This window comes from Lipotes vexillifer, unplaced genomic scaffold (assembly GCF_000442215.2).
Source record: "Lipotes vexillifer unplaced genomic scaffold, Lipotes_vexillifer_v1.1 scaffold223, whole genome shotgun sequence".
Classification (NCBI taxonomy): Eukaryota; Metazoa; Chordata; class Mammalia; order Artiodactyla; family Lipotidae; genus Lipotes; species Lipotes vexillifer.
Genome location: NW_006788663.1, coordinates 461,223 through 478,635, shown reverse-complemented (window position 1 = coordinate 478,635; position 17,413 = coordinate 461,223). Strand labels below are relative to the sequence as shown.

General features: G+C 55.9%; 1 protein-coding gene across 1 annotated transcript in view; it reads left to right on the top strand.

The window, feature by feature from the left end:
• Positions 1-17,413, top strand: part of LOC103072318 (olfactory guanylyl cyclase GC-D-like) — a 47,074-nt gene that overhangs the window by 26,960 nt on the left and 2,701 nt on the right. The window contains 1 exon segment of the mRNA XM_082931231.1: positions 7-93. Within this exon segment, the coding sequence (XP_082787357.1) occupies positions 7-93 (87 nt within the window).

Here is a 17,413-nt window from a genome sequence, read left to right as displayed (position 1 = left end):
TTCCAGGGGAGGGGCTTCAAGGAGACCTACTGGCTGGTGGGGAAGGCGGGCTTCCCCAGACCCCTCCCCACACCTCTGGACATCAAACCACGGGTGAGTAAGTGGAATTTCCCCCAAAGCTTGGCCTCTGTTGTTTGAAATTTGATACTTGTTATTTTTCTGATTATAAAGGTATTACCTGCCTAGCAGGGATAACTTGGAAAATACAGAATTCTTTAATGATTAAATAATCGCCATCTTTCCACTCCTGAGAGACAGCCACTGTTAGCACTTTAGCATGGTTCCTGCCAGCCTGTTTCTGATGTCTATGTCATGGATGAGATCATGCTGCCTCCATAACTTCTCATTCTGGTCTGTGCTCTCCGCTCAACGTCCTGAGCGCCCTGGGTATCATTCAGAGCACTTCACTCACACTTGTAGTTACAGCATCAGGATTGCAACATGTGGCGGCCGTGATTAGCTCAACCTCCCTCTTGTCACTCAGCATGTAGAGTCTTCCCATTCTGAGCCCGTTACAGGTGGTACTTTGATAAATATCACTGGGCGTTTGTCACCATTCAGACTGTTTCCGCAGGGGGTATAGCTCAGTGGTAGAGCATTTGACTACCGACTATTTCCGCAGATGAGGAATTTACAGATCAAAGGCCCTCATATTTTAGGGGCCAAAAGAAGCAGATTCTCAGAGCTGGTGCCTGCCCTGCAGTTGGGCTCTTTCCTTTGTCCTCTGTCCTTTGCGACCCCATGTCCCTCGCTGAGGGCAACACAGGTGAGATGGGGGAGCTGGGGAAGCAAGAACATTTTACTGCAACGTGCTGTTCCTCACTCTCTTCCACTCGAGCACCAGGCGGTCCACAGGGGGCCACAGGGCGCAGGTGCTGCCCATAGCTGAGAATTAGTTTCCTAGAAATGAGGCAGCCCAGTGGCCCACAGGACCCCACGGGCTCATTCCACCAGTGGGTGGCTGGCCTGGGGATGGACAGAGCCCCATCAGGAGCCCACAGCACGACCACATCAGAGCTTCCTGCCCAGGGTCTTTCCTTCATTAGAACTTCCAACTGACTCCTCGCAGCAATTCCAGGATGGCCCCCTCCCATCTCTCAAAGACCAGAAATGTGTGAGGCACACATGGGCTTCCTGGGAAAAGACCAGCACTAAAGCAGCCTAGGCTGCGCGTCCTCCAAGTGGAAGGGTCGATATGGACGGGAGCTGAGGGCCGTCAGAGCATCCCTGCCCCCCAGCTATCAGGCTGCCCCCAGGCCTCAGGACCCCAGGGAACCCGGGCAGAGCAGTGCCTGGGGGCAGGCAGTGCCCTGTTCATCTTCATCCCTGAGTGCCCTCCCTGACACACACTGGGGTCCAGCGAGCTAGGGAGGAGGAGGGGGATGGATGGGCATATGGAGAAACCCTCGGGGTGCAGCACACACACAGATGCACCCTTTTTATTAGGACACTCCAGATTCCTGGGTGCAAAACCAGCTTGTGTTCACAGAAAGGCCCCCAGACAGCCCTGGGTCCTTCAACTTTGCAGACGGTTTGCCGGGAGAGGACCGGGCTCGGGACTGGCTGTGTGACGTGGGGCAGGTCCCTGACCTCCCTGGCCTTCCCGTGGGCCACAGCAGCCCCAGCTTACCCACCCCTAGGAGAGCATCTGAAGCCCCCTCACCCTGTTCAGTCCCTCTGGGTCCTCTACTCCAGCTGCCGTCCTCTGACCTCACAGCCGTCGGGCCGCCACTCCACTTCTGCCTCCATGGGCAGCCAGCCTTCTCAGAAGGCCCATCTGCCGATGCCGACTGCACTTCCTTATCTTCCTCTCCTGTGGCCCTCGCAGCCTGACGTCCACCACAACTCACCCAGAAGGCTCTGTGGGGTCACTGGTGCCCTCTACCCATGTCACCAGCTCCGTGGGCAGTTTTAGTTACCAGCCTGATTGCATGGTAACATTTCCCCGGCCTCCCTCGTCCTAGAAAGGTTCTCCAAGACCTCCTCGGCGCCCTGGCTGGGCTTCCCCGTCTCCAGCTCCTCCCCCCAGGGCTCCCCGGAAGCTCTCCTCTCCCCAGCCCCTCCTTTGCTGGGGCTGCACAGGGCTCCTCCCCCGGGCATCCCTTCCTATCCTGACGCTGATGACACCCCTTCTGGGCCTCGGGCCCCAGACGCGCTCAATAGTTCCTTGGCAGCCTGGCCTCCACCAGAGTTCTCTTCTTGTGGGTGGCCTCGCCACCCTCAGTCAGAAAGCTGGACACTGTCCTGGAGTCCTCAGCAAGTCCTGGAGCTCTGCTTCCATCACAGCCCGAAGCTGACGACTTCTCCATCACCCCCCCGCCTCGCCCGGTCACCGTGGGGGCTCTCGCCATTTCCCCTCATCCATCTCTGCCCGGTAGCCAGAGCAATCTTTCAATAAAACACAAACACGTTTCACATGGAAGTTCCATGTTTCACACCCTCGGGGGTCTTCCTACCTGAACTCTTTCATGCTGCCTCTGAGGTCCCGCTCTGTCCGGCCTGGGCCTGCCCCTCGGGCTCAGCTTTCCAGCACCTTCTGCTGTGAGTCACCTCCTCGGGGCCTCCCTGCTGCTCCTCAAGACACACCGAGCTTCCCACCTCAGGACCTTCGTTCTCGCTGTCCCCTGGCCTGGTCCCTCCCTATCCTGCAGGTCTCAGCTCTGTCGCTGCTTCCTTCACGGGGCGACTCTCGTCACACACTCTAATTGGAGCCCTGCTGCAGCCGCCATCCCATCTCCCAACACTGTGTCACTGTAGCACTTGGTTCTCCGTGATATTTCTTGCTGATGCATTTATGGAACTTTCCCCAGGAGAGTCTGGCTGGCCGATATGCCTGCGGGTCTGCCAGTGGCAGGCACCCAGGGAGGTGAGCTCCCAGCCCTGCTCCAGCCCACCCTGTCCTAGGAGTGGGAACCAGCAGGTCTGGCAGCCATTCGTCATCCTGAGCTCTCTCAGCTGATGACGTTTCCACTCCAGGCCAGAAACTTTAGGAAGTGCCAGCAACATTTTCATCTTCTTGACTCAGGGAGGGAAGAGAGCGGAGATTAGCCCCAGTGAGCTCCACCTGATCTGGGAGCCTCCCAGGCCTCTAGGCAGCAGGGAAGAATCCCACACCCACCTAGGCCCACGGGCTCAGATCCAGCAGGTGGGCGCACAGGGGCCCGAGCACCCAAGTGCACCTGCATATGCATACACACAGTCCGCCTGGCATGGGCATCAGATACATACAAACGTGGAAACACTACCATATGCCCCTCCATTTGCTTGGAGATGAGGTCAGAGACCCACAGAAACACAGACAGATATGCAGGCAGACACACAGAATCTCTGCAGGAAGGGCCAGATGGATGGGAACTTGTCTTGGACTTGGGTTTATGAGGCAGTTACCAAATTTTTACTTGAACTGTGTGCTATGGCTTGATTTTTTTTTTTTTTTTTAACAAAATTCGGTACGCGGGCCTCTCACTGTTGTGGCCTCTCCCATTGCGGAGCACAGGCTCCGGACGCGCAGGCTCAGTGGCCATGGCTCACGGGCCCAGCCGCTCCGCGGCATGTGGGATCCTCCCGGACCGGGGCACGAACCCGCGTCCCCTGCGTCGGCAGGCGGACTCTCAACCACTGCGCCACCAGGGAATCCCGGGTTTATTATTCTTGATTGCCCTTTTCCCCTAGGGACACCTGGCAGGACCTCATAAACCAAGAAATCAAGGTGGCCTTTGCCAAAGCCCACCAGAGCAGAGACGAACCTTGGAGCTCGGGTAGGGCCTCGGCCAGGCCCTGAGGAGAGGGACCGAGCAATGTCCAGCCCAGAGACTCCTGTGCCTGGACACCCCCAAGCCCTCTCCCTGCTCCACTCCGCACAAAGAACTCCCTTGGGAGTTCCCTGGCCGCCAACAGGGCACTCTTTTTTTTTTTTTTTTTAATCTTAACTCTAAACAAAAAACTCAACTTTTTTTTTTTTTTTTAAAGGAAAGAACTTTTATTAATTTATTTATTTTTGCTGTGTTGGGTCTTCATTTTTGCGCGAGGGCTTTTCTCTAGTTGTGGCAAATGGGGGCCACTCTTCATCACGGTGCACAGGCCTCTCACTATTGCGGCCTCTCTTGTTGCGGAGCACAGGCTCCAGACACGCAGGCTCAGTAGTTGTGGCTCACGGGCCCAGTTGCTCCGCGGCATGTGGGATCCTCCCAGACCGGGGCTCAAACCCGTGTCCTCTGCATTAGCAGGCAGATTCTCAACCACTGCGCCACCAGGGAAGCCCCCAGGGCACTCTTAATATGTGCCTAGAGTGATAGTAATTGATGCGTTCCTGTGTGAATCCTACAGGTAAACTTGCCTCATGACACAGAAACAATAAAAATAGAAATATTCTCTCCGTTCCCAGAGCACTTTGTTCTGGACAAATGGTTCTGACTCTGCGAGCTTGTTATAGAGCTCACTATTCCTTCCACTGAGAACACCATCCCCATCGTACAGCCGAGGTGCCCAGGCCCCAGGGGCGGAGATCATTTGTCCTGAGTGGTGCAGCTGCCCCGGGAAGAAGCAAGACGGGGACCAGGAGCTCGAGCCAGGCAGTCGAGGGCTCCAGGAGCCACTGGACCACCTGCTCACGTTACACCACTTCTCAGAGCCTCTGTTTTGTCATCTCTAAAATGGGTGTGGAGTGGGCCCACATGAGGCTTGCTCCTGACAGAGGGCTTCAGTGCACGGCAAACGTTCAGCACAAGCTGCCTCCTTCCTTGCCTCTCCTCCCTGAGCTGGCCTAACCTCTTGGGCATCTGTGACCACTGTGTTGGGAGTCCGGGTCTTGGGCTCCCAGAATCTAAGCGGAGGGGTCGGGAGGGGAGTCATAATTCCTGGGTTCTTAGGAAAATGAGGCTTCTGTCTTACAGGAAAAAAAAAGAAAAAAGAAAAAAAAACCCACATCCAACTCATTAAACTAGCTTCCAACATCAAAGTGTACTTTCCAAGCCCCCAAGGCTGATTTCAGAGCAGACAGACCAGGCACACGTGGAATTCATTTCCTTGACTGAGGGGAGAGGGCGGGGCCAGGGGCAGGTTAAGCCCTAAACAAACTCCCCCTTCTTCAAAAGACCCCTTGGGAGGGGGAGCTGCACTAAAACTGAACTGGGTGTCGTGGAGAGAATGTTCTGCTGGGGGCTGTGGGGTGTGTGTGTGTAGATGTGAGAGGGATGCGGGCGATGTGTGTGGAGCCATGAGCTGCTGTGTGGTGGAAAGTGTTAGACTCTACTTTGGAAGATGTCCCGGCCATCCCGACCTGCACAACTTTGGGCTTAATCTTTTTATTTCTCAATTTCCTCAAATGCAAAATGGTACCGGTCACCCTTACCTCCCATGTCGTTGTGAAAATTAATGGAAAGGACTGGAAACACCACAACTGGCCCCAAGCAGGCCTGCAGGAGGGCTGAGAAGGGAGGGTGCACATGTGCCCATCTGTGGGACGTGCCCACGGCTCTGTGCGTGATGGTGTCTGCACATGCGGTGCCCCCGTGGCCTGGAGGCCAGAAGCGTGGCTCTGGTTCCTCCAGTGAACTCTGTGTGGACCACATGGGGCCTGTGGATTTTCTCTCTGGGCCTCAGTCTCTTCATCTGTAAAAGGAGCTTTTGGTCTAATGGCCACGAAGTCCCCCTGCGTGTGAGGTTCTGTGCGTATCCATGGGAACACAGGCGGTAAATGGAGGCCCAGCAGCAGGCAGACACAAGACCAGAATTCAAAGCAGGATTCCATTCTGCTTTCCTCCCAGGAACTGGTCTGTGGGCCCCTCTAAGCCCTCAGCTCCTCACTGCACAATGGGGACCAGCGCCTTGGCCCACCTGCTTTATGGGGATGCTGTCAGGTCAAAGGAGGCAACGCTTTGAAAGCACACTGTCCCCGAGGAGAGTGTGCAGCAGCCGTGACTGAGGGTGCACGTGTGTAAACAGACCTGGGTGGCTTCGTGTACGTTGTGTGGATGTCAGCGTTCAAAGGACCCTGAGCAGACAGGTGACCGTGTTCCCGTGCACGTGACTCCATCTGCATGCGTGTGCTTGTCTGTGGATGTCTGTGCGTGTGCTGTGCCTCTGTGTATATGTGCATTGATGTGTGTGTGCATTGGTGTGTCTGCATGTCTGCTGCCTTAACTGTGTATGTTATGTGTCCAGGTGTGTCTGTCTGGGCACCAAAGTCTGGGAGCAGCGGCAGATCTGATATTCGTGTGTGTGCCCATAATGTGGGTCTGTGTGTGTGGTGTGTGTCACAGTGCATACCCTGTGCACGTGTGGGTATATGTCAGGCTGTGCCTGGATCTGACCTGGGTCTCCTTGCTCTTGAGCCCTCCAGAATGGTAGTGAGGGGAGAGTAGCCCCTGGCACTGAGCTGCCCATGCTGAGAAGGGCTGAGGCAGCTCTGTTCTCAGAGGCCTCGGCTCAGACGCCCCTGGGCAGAAGCTGGGGGCTCCAGGGAGAAACTCTATTGCCAGAGCCAACACACTGCATATGAACAGACCCCACACACTGGGGTCTTCACCTCTCCCCAACCTTCCCCCATCAGTTGAGCGTGAGGTCACCCAGGAGGACAGCCAGTGGCTGTCTGGCTCTTGTGTTGTGTCCCCTCCTGGGGCTGGGCCGGTTTCCTCTTCCCCCAGAGGCTTTGGGGTTCATTTATTTTACACTTGCCCGCTGCCGGCTATGGGCCAGGCCCTGTGCCTCGAGCTCCCGCGACACTCTCTCAACCACAGCCACCCGCTGGGACAGGAGGGCTTTGCCCATTCTCTAGAAGAGAAAACAGAGGCTCAGAGGCGTGAAGTGGCCTGCCCATGCCGGTCTCCATCTCCTGATCCGAGGTGGCTGCACCAAGCTATAGAAGCCCAGAGAATAGCAGCACCCCAGAGCGGGTGGCCTCAGGGACACACAATTTTTGTTTTTCTGTGAATGAGGTGAGGACAGAACCTTCCTCATGAGGCTGAGGAGACTCTCAGGGCTGGCCCCTCCCGCGTGAGTAGCGGCCTAGCATTTGCGTGAGGCTTCCGTGCATATGCTAGTGTGGAACCCCAGAGGCGGGGCCCCAAGTCATGACTTTCATGATGAATCAGTGCCAGCTGGTCCCCATGAAGTCCCCTACCCTCCCCCACCCACCCGGGGCTATCCTCCTGTCCCTTGAGGTCGGTTCCCAGCAATGGGACACTCCTGGCATCTCTGGGGGCTGAGGTTCTCGATATGGCAGATGGGGCCGTGGGGCCCTGGAAGGTCCTCGCAGGCCCTGGTGATCTGGAGTTGTTTGGTTCGGGTCCTTCAGGTAGGCACAATTTGGGATGGTCTCCTTGGAAACAATGAACATTTTAGCCTGGCACTCAAGGCTCTGCTCACGCTGTCTTCGCCTCATCTGTTCCCTGTACTCCCAACTCTCCAGCCTTGTCAGACTGCTTACTCTTCCCCATACCCTTCATGATGCCACAACTTATTCTTGTTGTTTTCTCTACCTACATGACCTTTTCAACAACATTCGGTGAACTCCTACACATCCTTCAATGTCCATCTAAAAAGCCACCTCCTTGCAGTGGTTAAGAATCCGCCTGCCGATGCAGGGGACACGGGTTCCAGCCCTGGTCCAGGAAGATTCCACATGCCACAGAGCAACTGAGCCCGTGTGCCACAACTACTGAGCCTGCATGCCACAACTACTGCAGCCCCTGTGCCTAGAGCCTGTGCTCCACAACAAGAGAAGCTACCACAATGAGAACCCTGCGCACCGCAACGAAGAGTAGCCCCCACTTGCTGCAACTAGAGAAAGCCCGTGTGCAGCAATGAAGACCCAACGCAGCCAAAAAAATAAATAAATAAAAAATTTTAAAAAACATAAATAGATAAAAAGCCACCTCCTCCTAAAACCCTTTCCCAACCTCCCTCTGTGTGTAATTAGTAGCTGCCTTGCCGGACCCTCACGTGTCGGTAGGAACCTTATCTAGTTCATTCCTTTTGTCCAAAGCCCAGGAAGAGGCGTGCCCTGGGAGGCTGAACTGATGAATGAATAAGCTAATGAACTAGTTAACCCAAAGGTTTCGATGAACCATCTCCCCTCCTGCAATGCCAGCACCTGAGTCTCCTGCCTAGTTTCTCCTCTGCTGTATCTGAATCTAGGCTTGCTTAGTCTAATGCTTAGCTGGGATCCTGCATGCCAGGTAGGTGTGGGCAGTGTGTCAGTCCGTGGCTCCCGTGGCTGCCCTGTCTCTCCTCCCCACCACCCATCCTGCTGCTATGGATGCTCTCACCTCCAACCCCGCACTAGACTGGGTGCTCTTCCCCAGCCCCTCTGCTTCCCACTCCTTCTGGCCAACTCCTCCTCACCCTCCATGCCTCTGCTCCTTTGTCACTTCCTCCAGGAAGCCTTCCCTGAAACCCTCTCTTCCACCCCTGCGTATTGCAGGAGGGGCACCTCCTCTGCCCTCTCAGACCCCTGGGCACTGAGCCCTGTCCCTGCAGACTGGGGGCTTCCTGAGGGCAGGGCTGAGTCGAAGCCCTCTTTCTGTGACTTCGATGGGGGAAGAAATATAACAGGGCAGGGGAGGTGGGGAAGGCCACCGTGGTGGCAGGTAAATCTCGCTTTAAGGAAATGCACCTGCGTGAAAATCCAGATTTGCTCAAAGACTTTAAAGTTAAGTCTACACTCTTACAAGGAGAGGTGAAGTGACTAGAGCAGGAGGGAAGGGCCTCACCCGTACTCAGCATGTTGTGTGTGCACTGTCTCAGGGAGTGGTCCTCGCAGCCCTAGGAAATGGGTGCCTTCACCACCACTGCCGCTGAGTTCACCTGGGGCTGTGGGATGAAAATCCTGGTGCTTTCCAGAGGGCCAGCCATGCTGTCTCTTGTCCCGGCTCTGCCCCTGGAATTGCTTGTAGAAACCGCTCCTGCTTGGGGCTCCAGCCTCCCCATCAGGGCATGGACCGGGGGTGGAGGGTGGGGGTGGGGGTGGTGACTAAATAAATCTCCAAGGTTCCTTTCCCAGAGGTTTCCCAGAGTCCTTGAGACTCTTCAGAAGTCCACCAGGGGGCAGGCAAGCTGTTCCCCAAAGAACCAGAGCCCCTCCAGGAGCCCCAAGATTCCGGGCCCCTCCCCAGGCTGTCAGGCTCCCTGGGCTCAGCTGTCCAGCCAGGGAGGGAGGATGGTGCTGGGCAGAGCGATAGGCGGGGGCCCCACCCCACAGGGGAGCCTTGCCTGGGGAATCTCCCTGACGACTGACGGGCAGTGAGCGAACGATAGATCTCAGCGTCTGTCACCATCAGAGAGGCCTGGCCCGAGTCATCATCTGTCAGAGGTCTGTCCAGTCTCCAGCCATCTGCATTTCCTATTAAATAACATGTAGGTGATGCTAACCTTATCCAGGGCTCTCCTGGACGCTGGCTCAGGCAGCCTACCACACCCTCTCCGGGGAGGCAGGGGCAATGGTCCCCACACACAGATGAGAGTGAGGTTGGCAGTTCTCTTGCACTGCTGACTTAGACCTTCCTTCTGGGCTCCAGCTCAGCACCCGGCTGCCTGCCAAGCATCTCCCCAATGAGCCACAGGTCACCCTGACTGTACTCTGCCCTGTCCCCTGGCCAGAACCAGGGGTGACCACCCTCTTTTTCCTGTCCTTCCATGACCCTTTCCCTCACCCCCATAATTAATCCCCGAGTCTGTCCCACCCACCATGATAGTCTCTGCCTTGGTCTAGGCCCCATCATCTGCGTCCTCAGCAACAGCCCGGCCTCTGTGCCACTCTCCGGCCTCTATTCCCTCTGGCCTGTGCCGGCCCGAGTCTGCCTGCAGCACAGCCCTTGCCACGTGGATTTCCTCCTTAGCACTCCCCCACTGCTGATGGCCAGGGCCCGTCACGGAGCTCCTGCCAACGGACCCTCCCGCCATCTCCCCTGACACCCAGCCTTTCCCACCCCCATGCCTGTCTTGTCCTCTCAAATTGCTCAGACCCCCAGTTTCAACCTAGAGGGTTTTTATTGTAAAAGACTTCCTATTAGTAGTTATAATAACCCCCCAAGACCTGGGACCAGTGGTCTAGAGACTATGTAACCTTGGCCTGTCACCACTGTGTCCAGATGCAGAACACTTCCAGCCTGAGGAACACCAGAATATCCAGTTGGCCCATTCCCAGAGTTGTCATTAGGCGCATGGCCTGGGGGAAGCTAGGTGGTGGGTGCAGGCTTTGTTCTCCCTGTGTGTCTGCCTTGAGCCTACATTCAGTACTTGATACAGCCCTAAAACCGGGTCCAACCTCCCAGTGCAGCAATAAGAAATCTGGAGTTTGCTGGAGATTTCCTGGGAGCCAGAGAAGAGAGTACGTCATCACCCATCATGCAGCCAAGCTTCATGAACCCCTCTGAACCTCAGTTCTCCCTCCCAGGTCCCTCCCCGGCAGCTACCCCCTCTTCCCCCTCCTCTTCCCCATCATCCCCTGCTGCCCCCAGTCAACCAGCACCCAGCCTCAGCTTCCTGCTTCATTGGTAGATACCCAAAGAGCAACTACGGGATTGATCAAAGGCCCAGGAGCCTTTTAAAGGGCTGATTCAGGCCTTCCAGGCGCTGGGCAGGAGGTCTTCAAGGCTCCCTCTGCAGGCAGCCCATGGGAGGGTCTTTATTTCACAGAAAAGAAGGACCTGAGGTGGGTGGAGTATCTGCATTTTTAGTCCTCACTACCATCAGGCAAGGTAGACACATTCTCCCTGTATTTTCAATGAAGCTACTGCGACTCAGTCCAAGGTCACCCAGTAAACCAATGGTGGAAGTGGACCTCGACTCCAAAGACCCCACCACGCACGCCATCCTGGCTGCGTTGTCAGCCACAGCCTCATACTGCATGGAAAAAAGTGACGCAGGCACAGTGACAGCCTCAGTCACCAGCCGCAGGGTGAGATCAGCTAAAGGAAATGCGGTGAGTTCTGGGGTGAGGTCCAGAGGGGCAGGCAGGTGCGGCAGGGGCCCAGGGTGAAGCCAAGGCCAACAGCCAGGTGTCCGGTTGGTGGATGGAAGAGCCGAATGGGGCAGACGTCCGAGTGTGCTGTGGACAGAGGTCAAGGTCGGAACCTGCAGTGTGAGTGAGACACTGGGAGAGTGAATTAACTCTGACCATCCAGGAGCCTTTTAAAGGGCTGGTTAAGGCACTGGGCAGGATGTCTTCAAGGTTCCCCTTGTGGGCAGCCCAAAGGAGGGTGGGTTTCTCACTTCTGCGGCCACAATCTCCCCTCCCTTGGCCTCTGGACTTCTGTAGCATGGACATGAAGAGCCTTTTCAGTCAAAGGGCTTAGCTTTTTTTTCTTTTCTTTTTGTCTCGAGCCCCACAAGCTAGTTCCTACAGCCCTCCCCTCTGGCAACTCTAAACGGAGACAGAGACAGAGATAGAGCAGAGAGATGGGAAGGGAGAGGCAGAGGGAAGAAGAGAGAGGTGAGGAGAGGGAGTCTGACAGATGACTGTGCACAGTTGGGATAGATCCGGAAAGGAGAGAGGAGACGATGGAGGATGCATGGGGCGCTTGATAGGGACTCTGGCCCCTGTGAGAGTGAAAGAGACAGGAAAATGGGAAATGTGACATGTGCTTGGACCCCCAAGTCCATCAAAGAGTTTTAAGCAGGGGAGTGACCTGGTCAAATCTGTGTTTTAGAGAGACTCCATCTGGCTGCCACGTGGAAGATGAATGGCTGGATGGATGAACAGGAAAGGGAGATCCCGGGGCAGGAAGCTCTCCTGAGAGGAAGGTGAAGAGAGAAATGAGCAAGGCCAAGGGGGAGGGAGACCCATTTAAAGATCAGGAGGATGAACAGGAAGATGAGGGGCCAGAAAAGGATGCAGGAGGAGGTGATGGAGAGGTGGGAAGAGGACCAGGAGAGGGTGCCACAAGGAGCGACGGGAGCAGGCAGCTGTAAAGAAAGCCATCAAGTGACCAAGTGACCAAACGAGCTGGAGACGGAAGAGTGTCTGTCCATAGCAGTTCCGGACGTGGAGGCTGGGGGTGAGCTGGGTGGAATGATGGGGCTGGGAAATGGAGGTCACAAGAGCAGGCAACAGCCTTGACAGGCCTGGCCAGGAGGAGACAAGAGGGTGGGCGGGCAGTGGCTGGCAGGGCACCTGGGAGGTCTGGAAGGGAGTTGTGAAATAGGGGCATGTCTATGCTGATGGGAGAACCTGCAGGGAGAGGGGCTGCCCAGAAGCCTTCCCAAGAGATGGCCACCGCCAGCAGAAAGCACAGCCTGTCCCCTGGGAGGCCAGGTGGGCCCTGATGCAGGCAGAGATGAGGTTGGTTTTGGGGTCTGGTTCAGGCCTCAAACCCAGGTCTCCTACTCCCTGGGTAGGGAAGGCCAGCAGGAAGAAATCACACAGCCCAGAAGAGGCCAGAGGGCAGGAGTCTGTAAGGCTGAATACCCATCTCCAAGCTTCCAGACCTAGAGAGAGGGGCTGGCTTTGGGGACAGGGCAGGGCGTACACTCTCCAGGGGACAGGATCCAGCCCTCTGCATTCTGTATCCCCAGTCCAGCCTCCAAGTTCCTGGGGTTCTGAGCCCACAGCACCCATAGGGACGAATCACCGAATCCCTGGGAGGCCACGACAGTCTAACTGAGCCCTTTCTTCCCTTTCACACCCCAGGGAATTAGCTCTAGTGGGAGCCACTCGACTTGTGTGTGGTCTGCTTCTGAGAAAATCAGCTTCACGAGCAATTCGAGATAGCCTTGCTCCCACGAGTGTGTCCACACACACAGATGGTACACACACAGATGGTGTGTTTCTCTGTGCACTGTGTCCTGTGGGTGTGCTCTGCTTTTGGGAGCCTGGGTATTTTAAGTCTTCGTTGTATATTTGGGTTATGAAGTGTGTCTGTGGGCAATGCGTATGGAGTGTTTGTGACTGGCGTTTGCATGGGAGATATATACACTGTGTACACATCATGTATGTTCAGTGTGCACGCTTGTGGTGTGTGCATGCATAGTGGATATACAAGAGTTGAATTTGGGGGGGGTGTCTGTGTGTGGTGCCTAGGTGACTTTTGAGGGTGTCTCTGAAATGATCGAAATGTGTGTGGACCATGTGTGTGCCTGTTTGACATGTGAGGTGGATGCATGCTTCCTGTTTTCCTAAGTTGTGGCCCTGTGTGTCCTGTGTTGTCTTTGACGGTGTATATGAAGGCTGTGTGTATGTGTGTGTGCTGCGTGTGTTGGCGGGAGAGTGTGCTTTTGCAGGTGACTGTGTCTGTGGGGGGAGCGTGTGTGTGAGGAGGGATGTCATGGAGGGAGGTGTGAGAGCCCAACACAGCAGAAGGGGCAGAGTTCCAGCCCCAACTTCACCATCTCCCAGCTGTGTGACCAGAGCTAGTTAGTGGCCCCCTCAAGCCTCAGATTCCCCCCAAGGGTCAGTACTTTATGAATTCTAGGAAGGCCCTATGGTCATGATGAGGAAGGCAATGTGAGTAGAACAAGAAGGGACCACTGTGAACTGTATTGAAGAGGACGGTCCCAGTGAGAGCTGGGTGTGGCCAGGCCTCCGCCCAACCTCTGGGGGCTCCACCTGTCCCCTTGCAGGATGGGAATGCTGCCCCCTCTCACTGCTCCTGAAGGGCAGCCACAGCTACGTTTTAGGCAGGTCCTCTCCCCACACCCCTTAAGCACCAACAAGGAAAGCTTCCTTCCCTGAACGAAACGAGCATGAAGAAAATAGAGCTGCTGCCCCCCAAAAGAAAACAACGCCTGGCCAGGAATCACAAGCACTGACACAGACTGGGAGAGCGCCACGGACTGGGTAAGCACCACAAGCAGGCACTTGACACCAACGAGCTCACTCTCCTAACAGCCCCAGTTGTCCGTCCATCTTTGCTCCACTTTAGAGATGGAATGAGTTCAGAGAGGTGAGGCCACCAGCCCAAAGTCCCACAGCAGTGGGCAGCACAGTGAGGACGGGAACCCAGGTGAGTCCCTCTCTGAAACCTGGGCTGCTTCTCTTCCTCGGTTCTGTCCTCCTCAGGTCCCTCCTCACCCCACCCAAGAGGGGGGAAAACACGACTCTACACACAGGGGATGTCATGATAAATTTTAAAAATCCTAGATTACTTGCTCTTTCAGCTAATTAGTGCCCCATCATGTGACAATACAGTAGAGTATCAAGTGGGGAGGCATTGGAGCCCCGCTGCCTGGACTCTTCCATACTGGCTGTGCAAACTTGAGTTAATTACCTAACCTCTCTGGGTTTCCTCATATGTCATCTGTAAAATGGAGGTAATAATAATAATAAGATCTACCTCACTGAGTGTTGTGGGATTAAATGGATTACAACATGAAAGTTGCATTAGAAAGCTGCCTGGGCCAGCCCATCCCCTTCTCAACTTAAAAGTACAGAGGCCTCACACTGGTCTCAGAATTTCACTCATGGTAAGAAAGATTCATAATCCCGTTAACCATAACCTTCATATTTCATCCCTTCATTTTGGCAACTCAGTGGGGAGGCGCAGGTGTCACCTCCATTTCACCACGTAAGGACCACAGAGCCTGGCCGCCCCACGCCCTCGCAGGTGCAGCGCTTTTCAAAGGGCGCCTGCGGACTGGCAGCATCAGTACCACTGCGAGGTGGCTCAAGACACAGGTCCTGGGCCCCGCCTCAGACCTACTGAACCAGACTCCCGGGGGTAGGGCCCGGCAGTATGTCTTCACAAGCCCTCAGGGATTCTGATACCCTCTAAAGTTTGAAAGGAACTGGGCCTCCGAAAAGATTGCTCTGTGAACCGGGAGTCCCTCACGTGAGGCAAGTGAAGGAAAGTAGAGTGGCGGCTGGGGAGATCCCCCACGTGTGACCTCATGCTCTCGGGGCCTAGAATCCGCTGTCCTTCCGGGATTGGATGTAGAGGAGGCAAGAAGGAGTGTCTGGAACTTCAGCAGGTGCCCACTGTCTGTGGGAATCATCTGGGTACAGGCGAGCCAGTTTCTGGAAGTTCTGCCAGGCCTTGGGGCTTTGACCACCTGGAGGGAGACAGGAGCCTATAGCCTGCGGGAGCCCAGCGCAGTGGGGATCCCAAAGTCTGGAAGGGTTGGGAATTTGGCAAGGGACCTCCAGGGAACCCCTAGAGGCAGGGGCCCCCCACCATGGGTTGTCCTATCTGGGTCACAGCCCTTCCCCCGAAGGGCCTGGGACCCACCTCTGCCCTGGGTCCTGAGCCCACAGCACTATGGTCCCTCCGACTCAGCACCCACCCCCGCCCGCCGCCGCCAGTCATCGTCTCCCATCACTGGGCGCTCCCTCTGCCCACAGGTCCCTTCAGTCTACCACTGAGCCACAGGCTTTCATGTGAGGTAGGCCATGTCAGTCATTTTGACCCAGCCCCCATTCCACTCAGCTTTCTACAATGTCATCCTCTCAACACCCCCTTGAAGTCGGCAGAATGACTGTCCCCATTTGACAGATGAGAAATCAAGGCCACCAAGGGAGAATGACTTGCCCAAGGGCGCCCAGCTCCCCTGCGGGGGGTGGGGGGAAGCCGCCCCACAGCAGCCTCGTCTCTGATTAACGCTGCCTTCGGGGGCACTTGTGTGTGTGCAGCTATCTCACCCTGGCTCCGTTCTGTTGCTGACGTGTTCATTTGCACGTGACATTTATGACATCACAGACCCTAACCAAGGCCCATCCTGATAACCCTGAATCATCGAGAAAAGGATTCACGGGGTTTAAGCTTCAAATGGTTAAAACAGATGAAAAAGTTGTGTGGCTCAAAGGGACAGACCCTCAGGTTCCCAGCAGCCTGAGGCCTGCAGAGGGCTGTGGTTTCACGGTCCATGGAGCAGCGCAGTTGAGCTGTGGGGACGCTTCTGATCCTGCCCGGCCTTCTTTCACCCAGTCTCGAAGTTTCTCACCTAACATCCCCCGCTCCCTTGGGGCCTCCGGGAGCCTCCAGACTCCTCAGCCCCAGGTCTCACTAACCAGACTCAGAGCCAAGAGCCTCCCGTGTGGCGGCCAAGGGGTACACAGCACCCGCTCCTCCCGCAATGACGGCTTCGAGCGCCCAGGGAGGGGGTGTCTCGTGCCCCAACTGAGAGCAGAAACCAGCCAAGCCAGCCGCTGGCCACGCACATGAGGGCCTTGGAGTCTGAGGGCTCGGTGGGGAGGGCTGCCGTGCCCCGCCCTATCAGCTGTGTGACTGTGGGCAAGTCACAGAATCTCTGAGCCTCGGTCCCTCTTCTGTAAAAGGGGGGGAACAATAGCCCCCTTTTGCCGGGTGGCTGTGAGGAGAAGACAGTGCAAGTAAACTACCTGGCACCACGCCTGGTCCTGCAGCCCTCATTATACCCATTAAACACGTAAGCTAGTCCTCAGAAGAAAGGAAACACCGCCTGTCTCTTTATCAGCGTTTGTTTCCCAAGCACCCTAGGCGGCTTTTTGGCTCACAAACTCCCTACAGCCGACACCAAGCATTTTCTCTCCTATCCTACTGTCCCTCTGGGAGGTGGCCCATAGCTGGTTTGGTCTAAAGCTAGCTGCCCTAGGGAGCATGGGAGAGGGGGCAGGAGAAGAACTGGGGAACCCAGGGTTTTGCCACAGGAGGCAGGGCCCCCAAAGGGGCTGATGAGGAAACTCCCTGACTCCCTGGGGGCCCACAGAGGCGCTGGGCAGGGGCAGGGAGTGAGGAGAGCCACATCCCTGCACTGAGATCTGGTCTGGGAGTCTGCGAGTCTGGAGACCCAGGTTCAATTCCTGGCTCCCAAGCTGTGTGACTCGGGCCAGTTACTTAACCTCGCTGAGCCTCAGTTTCTTAGTCAGTAATTGAGACTAAAGACACCTGAGGCTGTCTGTGGCTATCTTTATCCTGATTTGCCACATGAGATAAAGGATTGGCCCACAGTGGGCGTTCAGTAAAAAGAGCGGCAGAAACTAAGTTGGGGGTCCAGGGTGCCATGGTCCTTCCCACACCATTTCTACAGTTAGATGAGGCCAGCAAGGCTCAGAGAGGTTTAGCGACTTGTCCGAGGTCAGATGGGATGTGCACATCATTGCCTTCCTGGGCGCTCACTCCTACTTGGGACCCTTGGTTATCAGCGTGGCCTAAGAACCGCCCCCCCCCACCCACCCACCCAGGGAGCCTTGAGCCTGTCTTCGTGCCTGGGAGGGTTTTCTCATCTCGGAATGGTAGTCCTGAAGACACAGGAAAAGACGTGTCTCCTATCTTCACTGACAGATGCATGAGGGTACAGAAGCGTTTCCGCAAAAATACCAACACAGTGAAGATGAGCCTCCCATTGATGAGCTGTCCAGGAGAACGCCCCATTGCTGGAGGGGTGCGAGCAGGCACTAAGCAACGTGGGATGGAAAGTTGGCCTTGGTGGCCTTTAAAAGAAAGCCACCCTCTGGGCTTCCCTGGTGGCGCAGTGGTTGAGAGTCCGCCTGCCAATGCAGGGG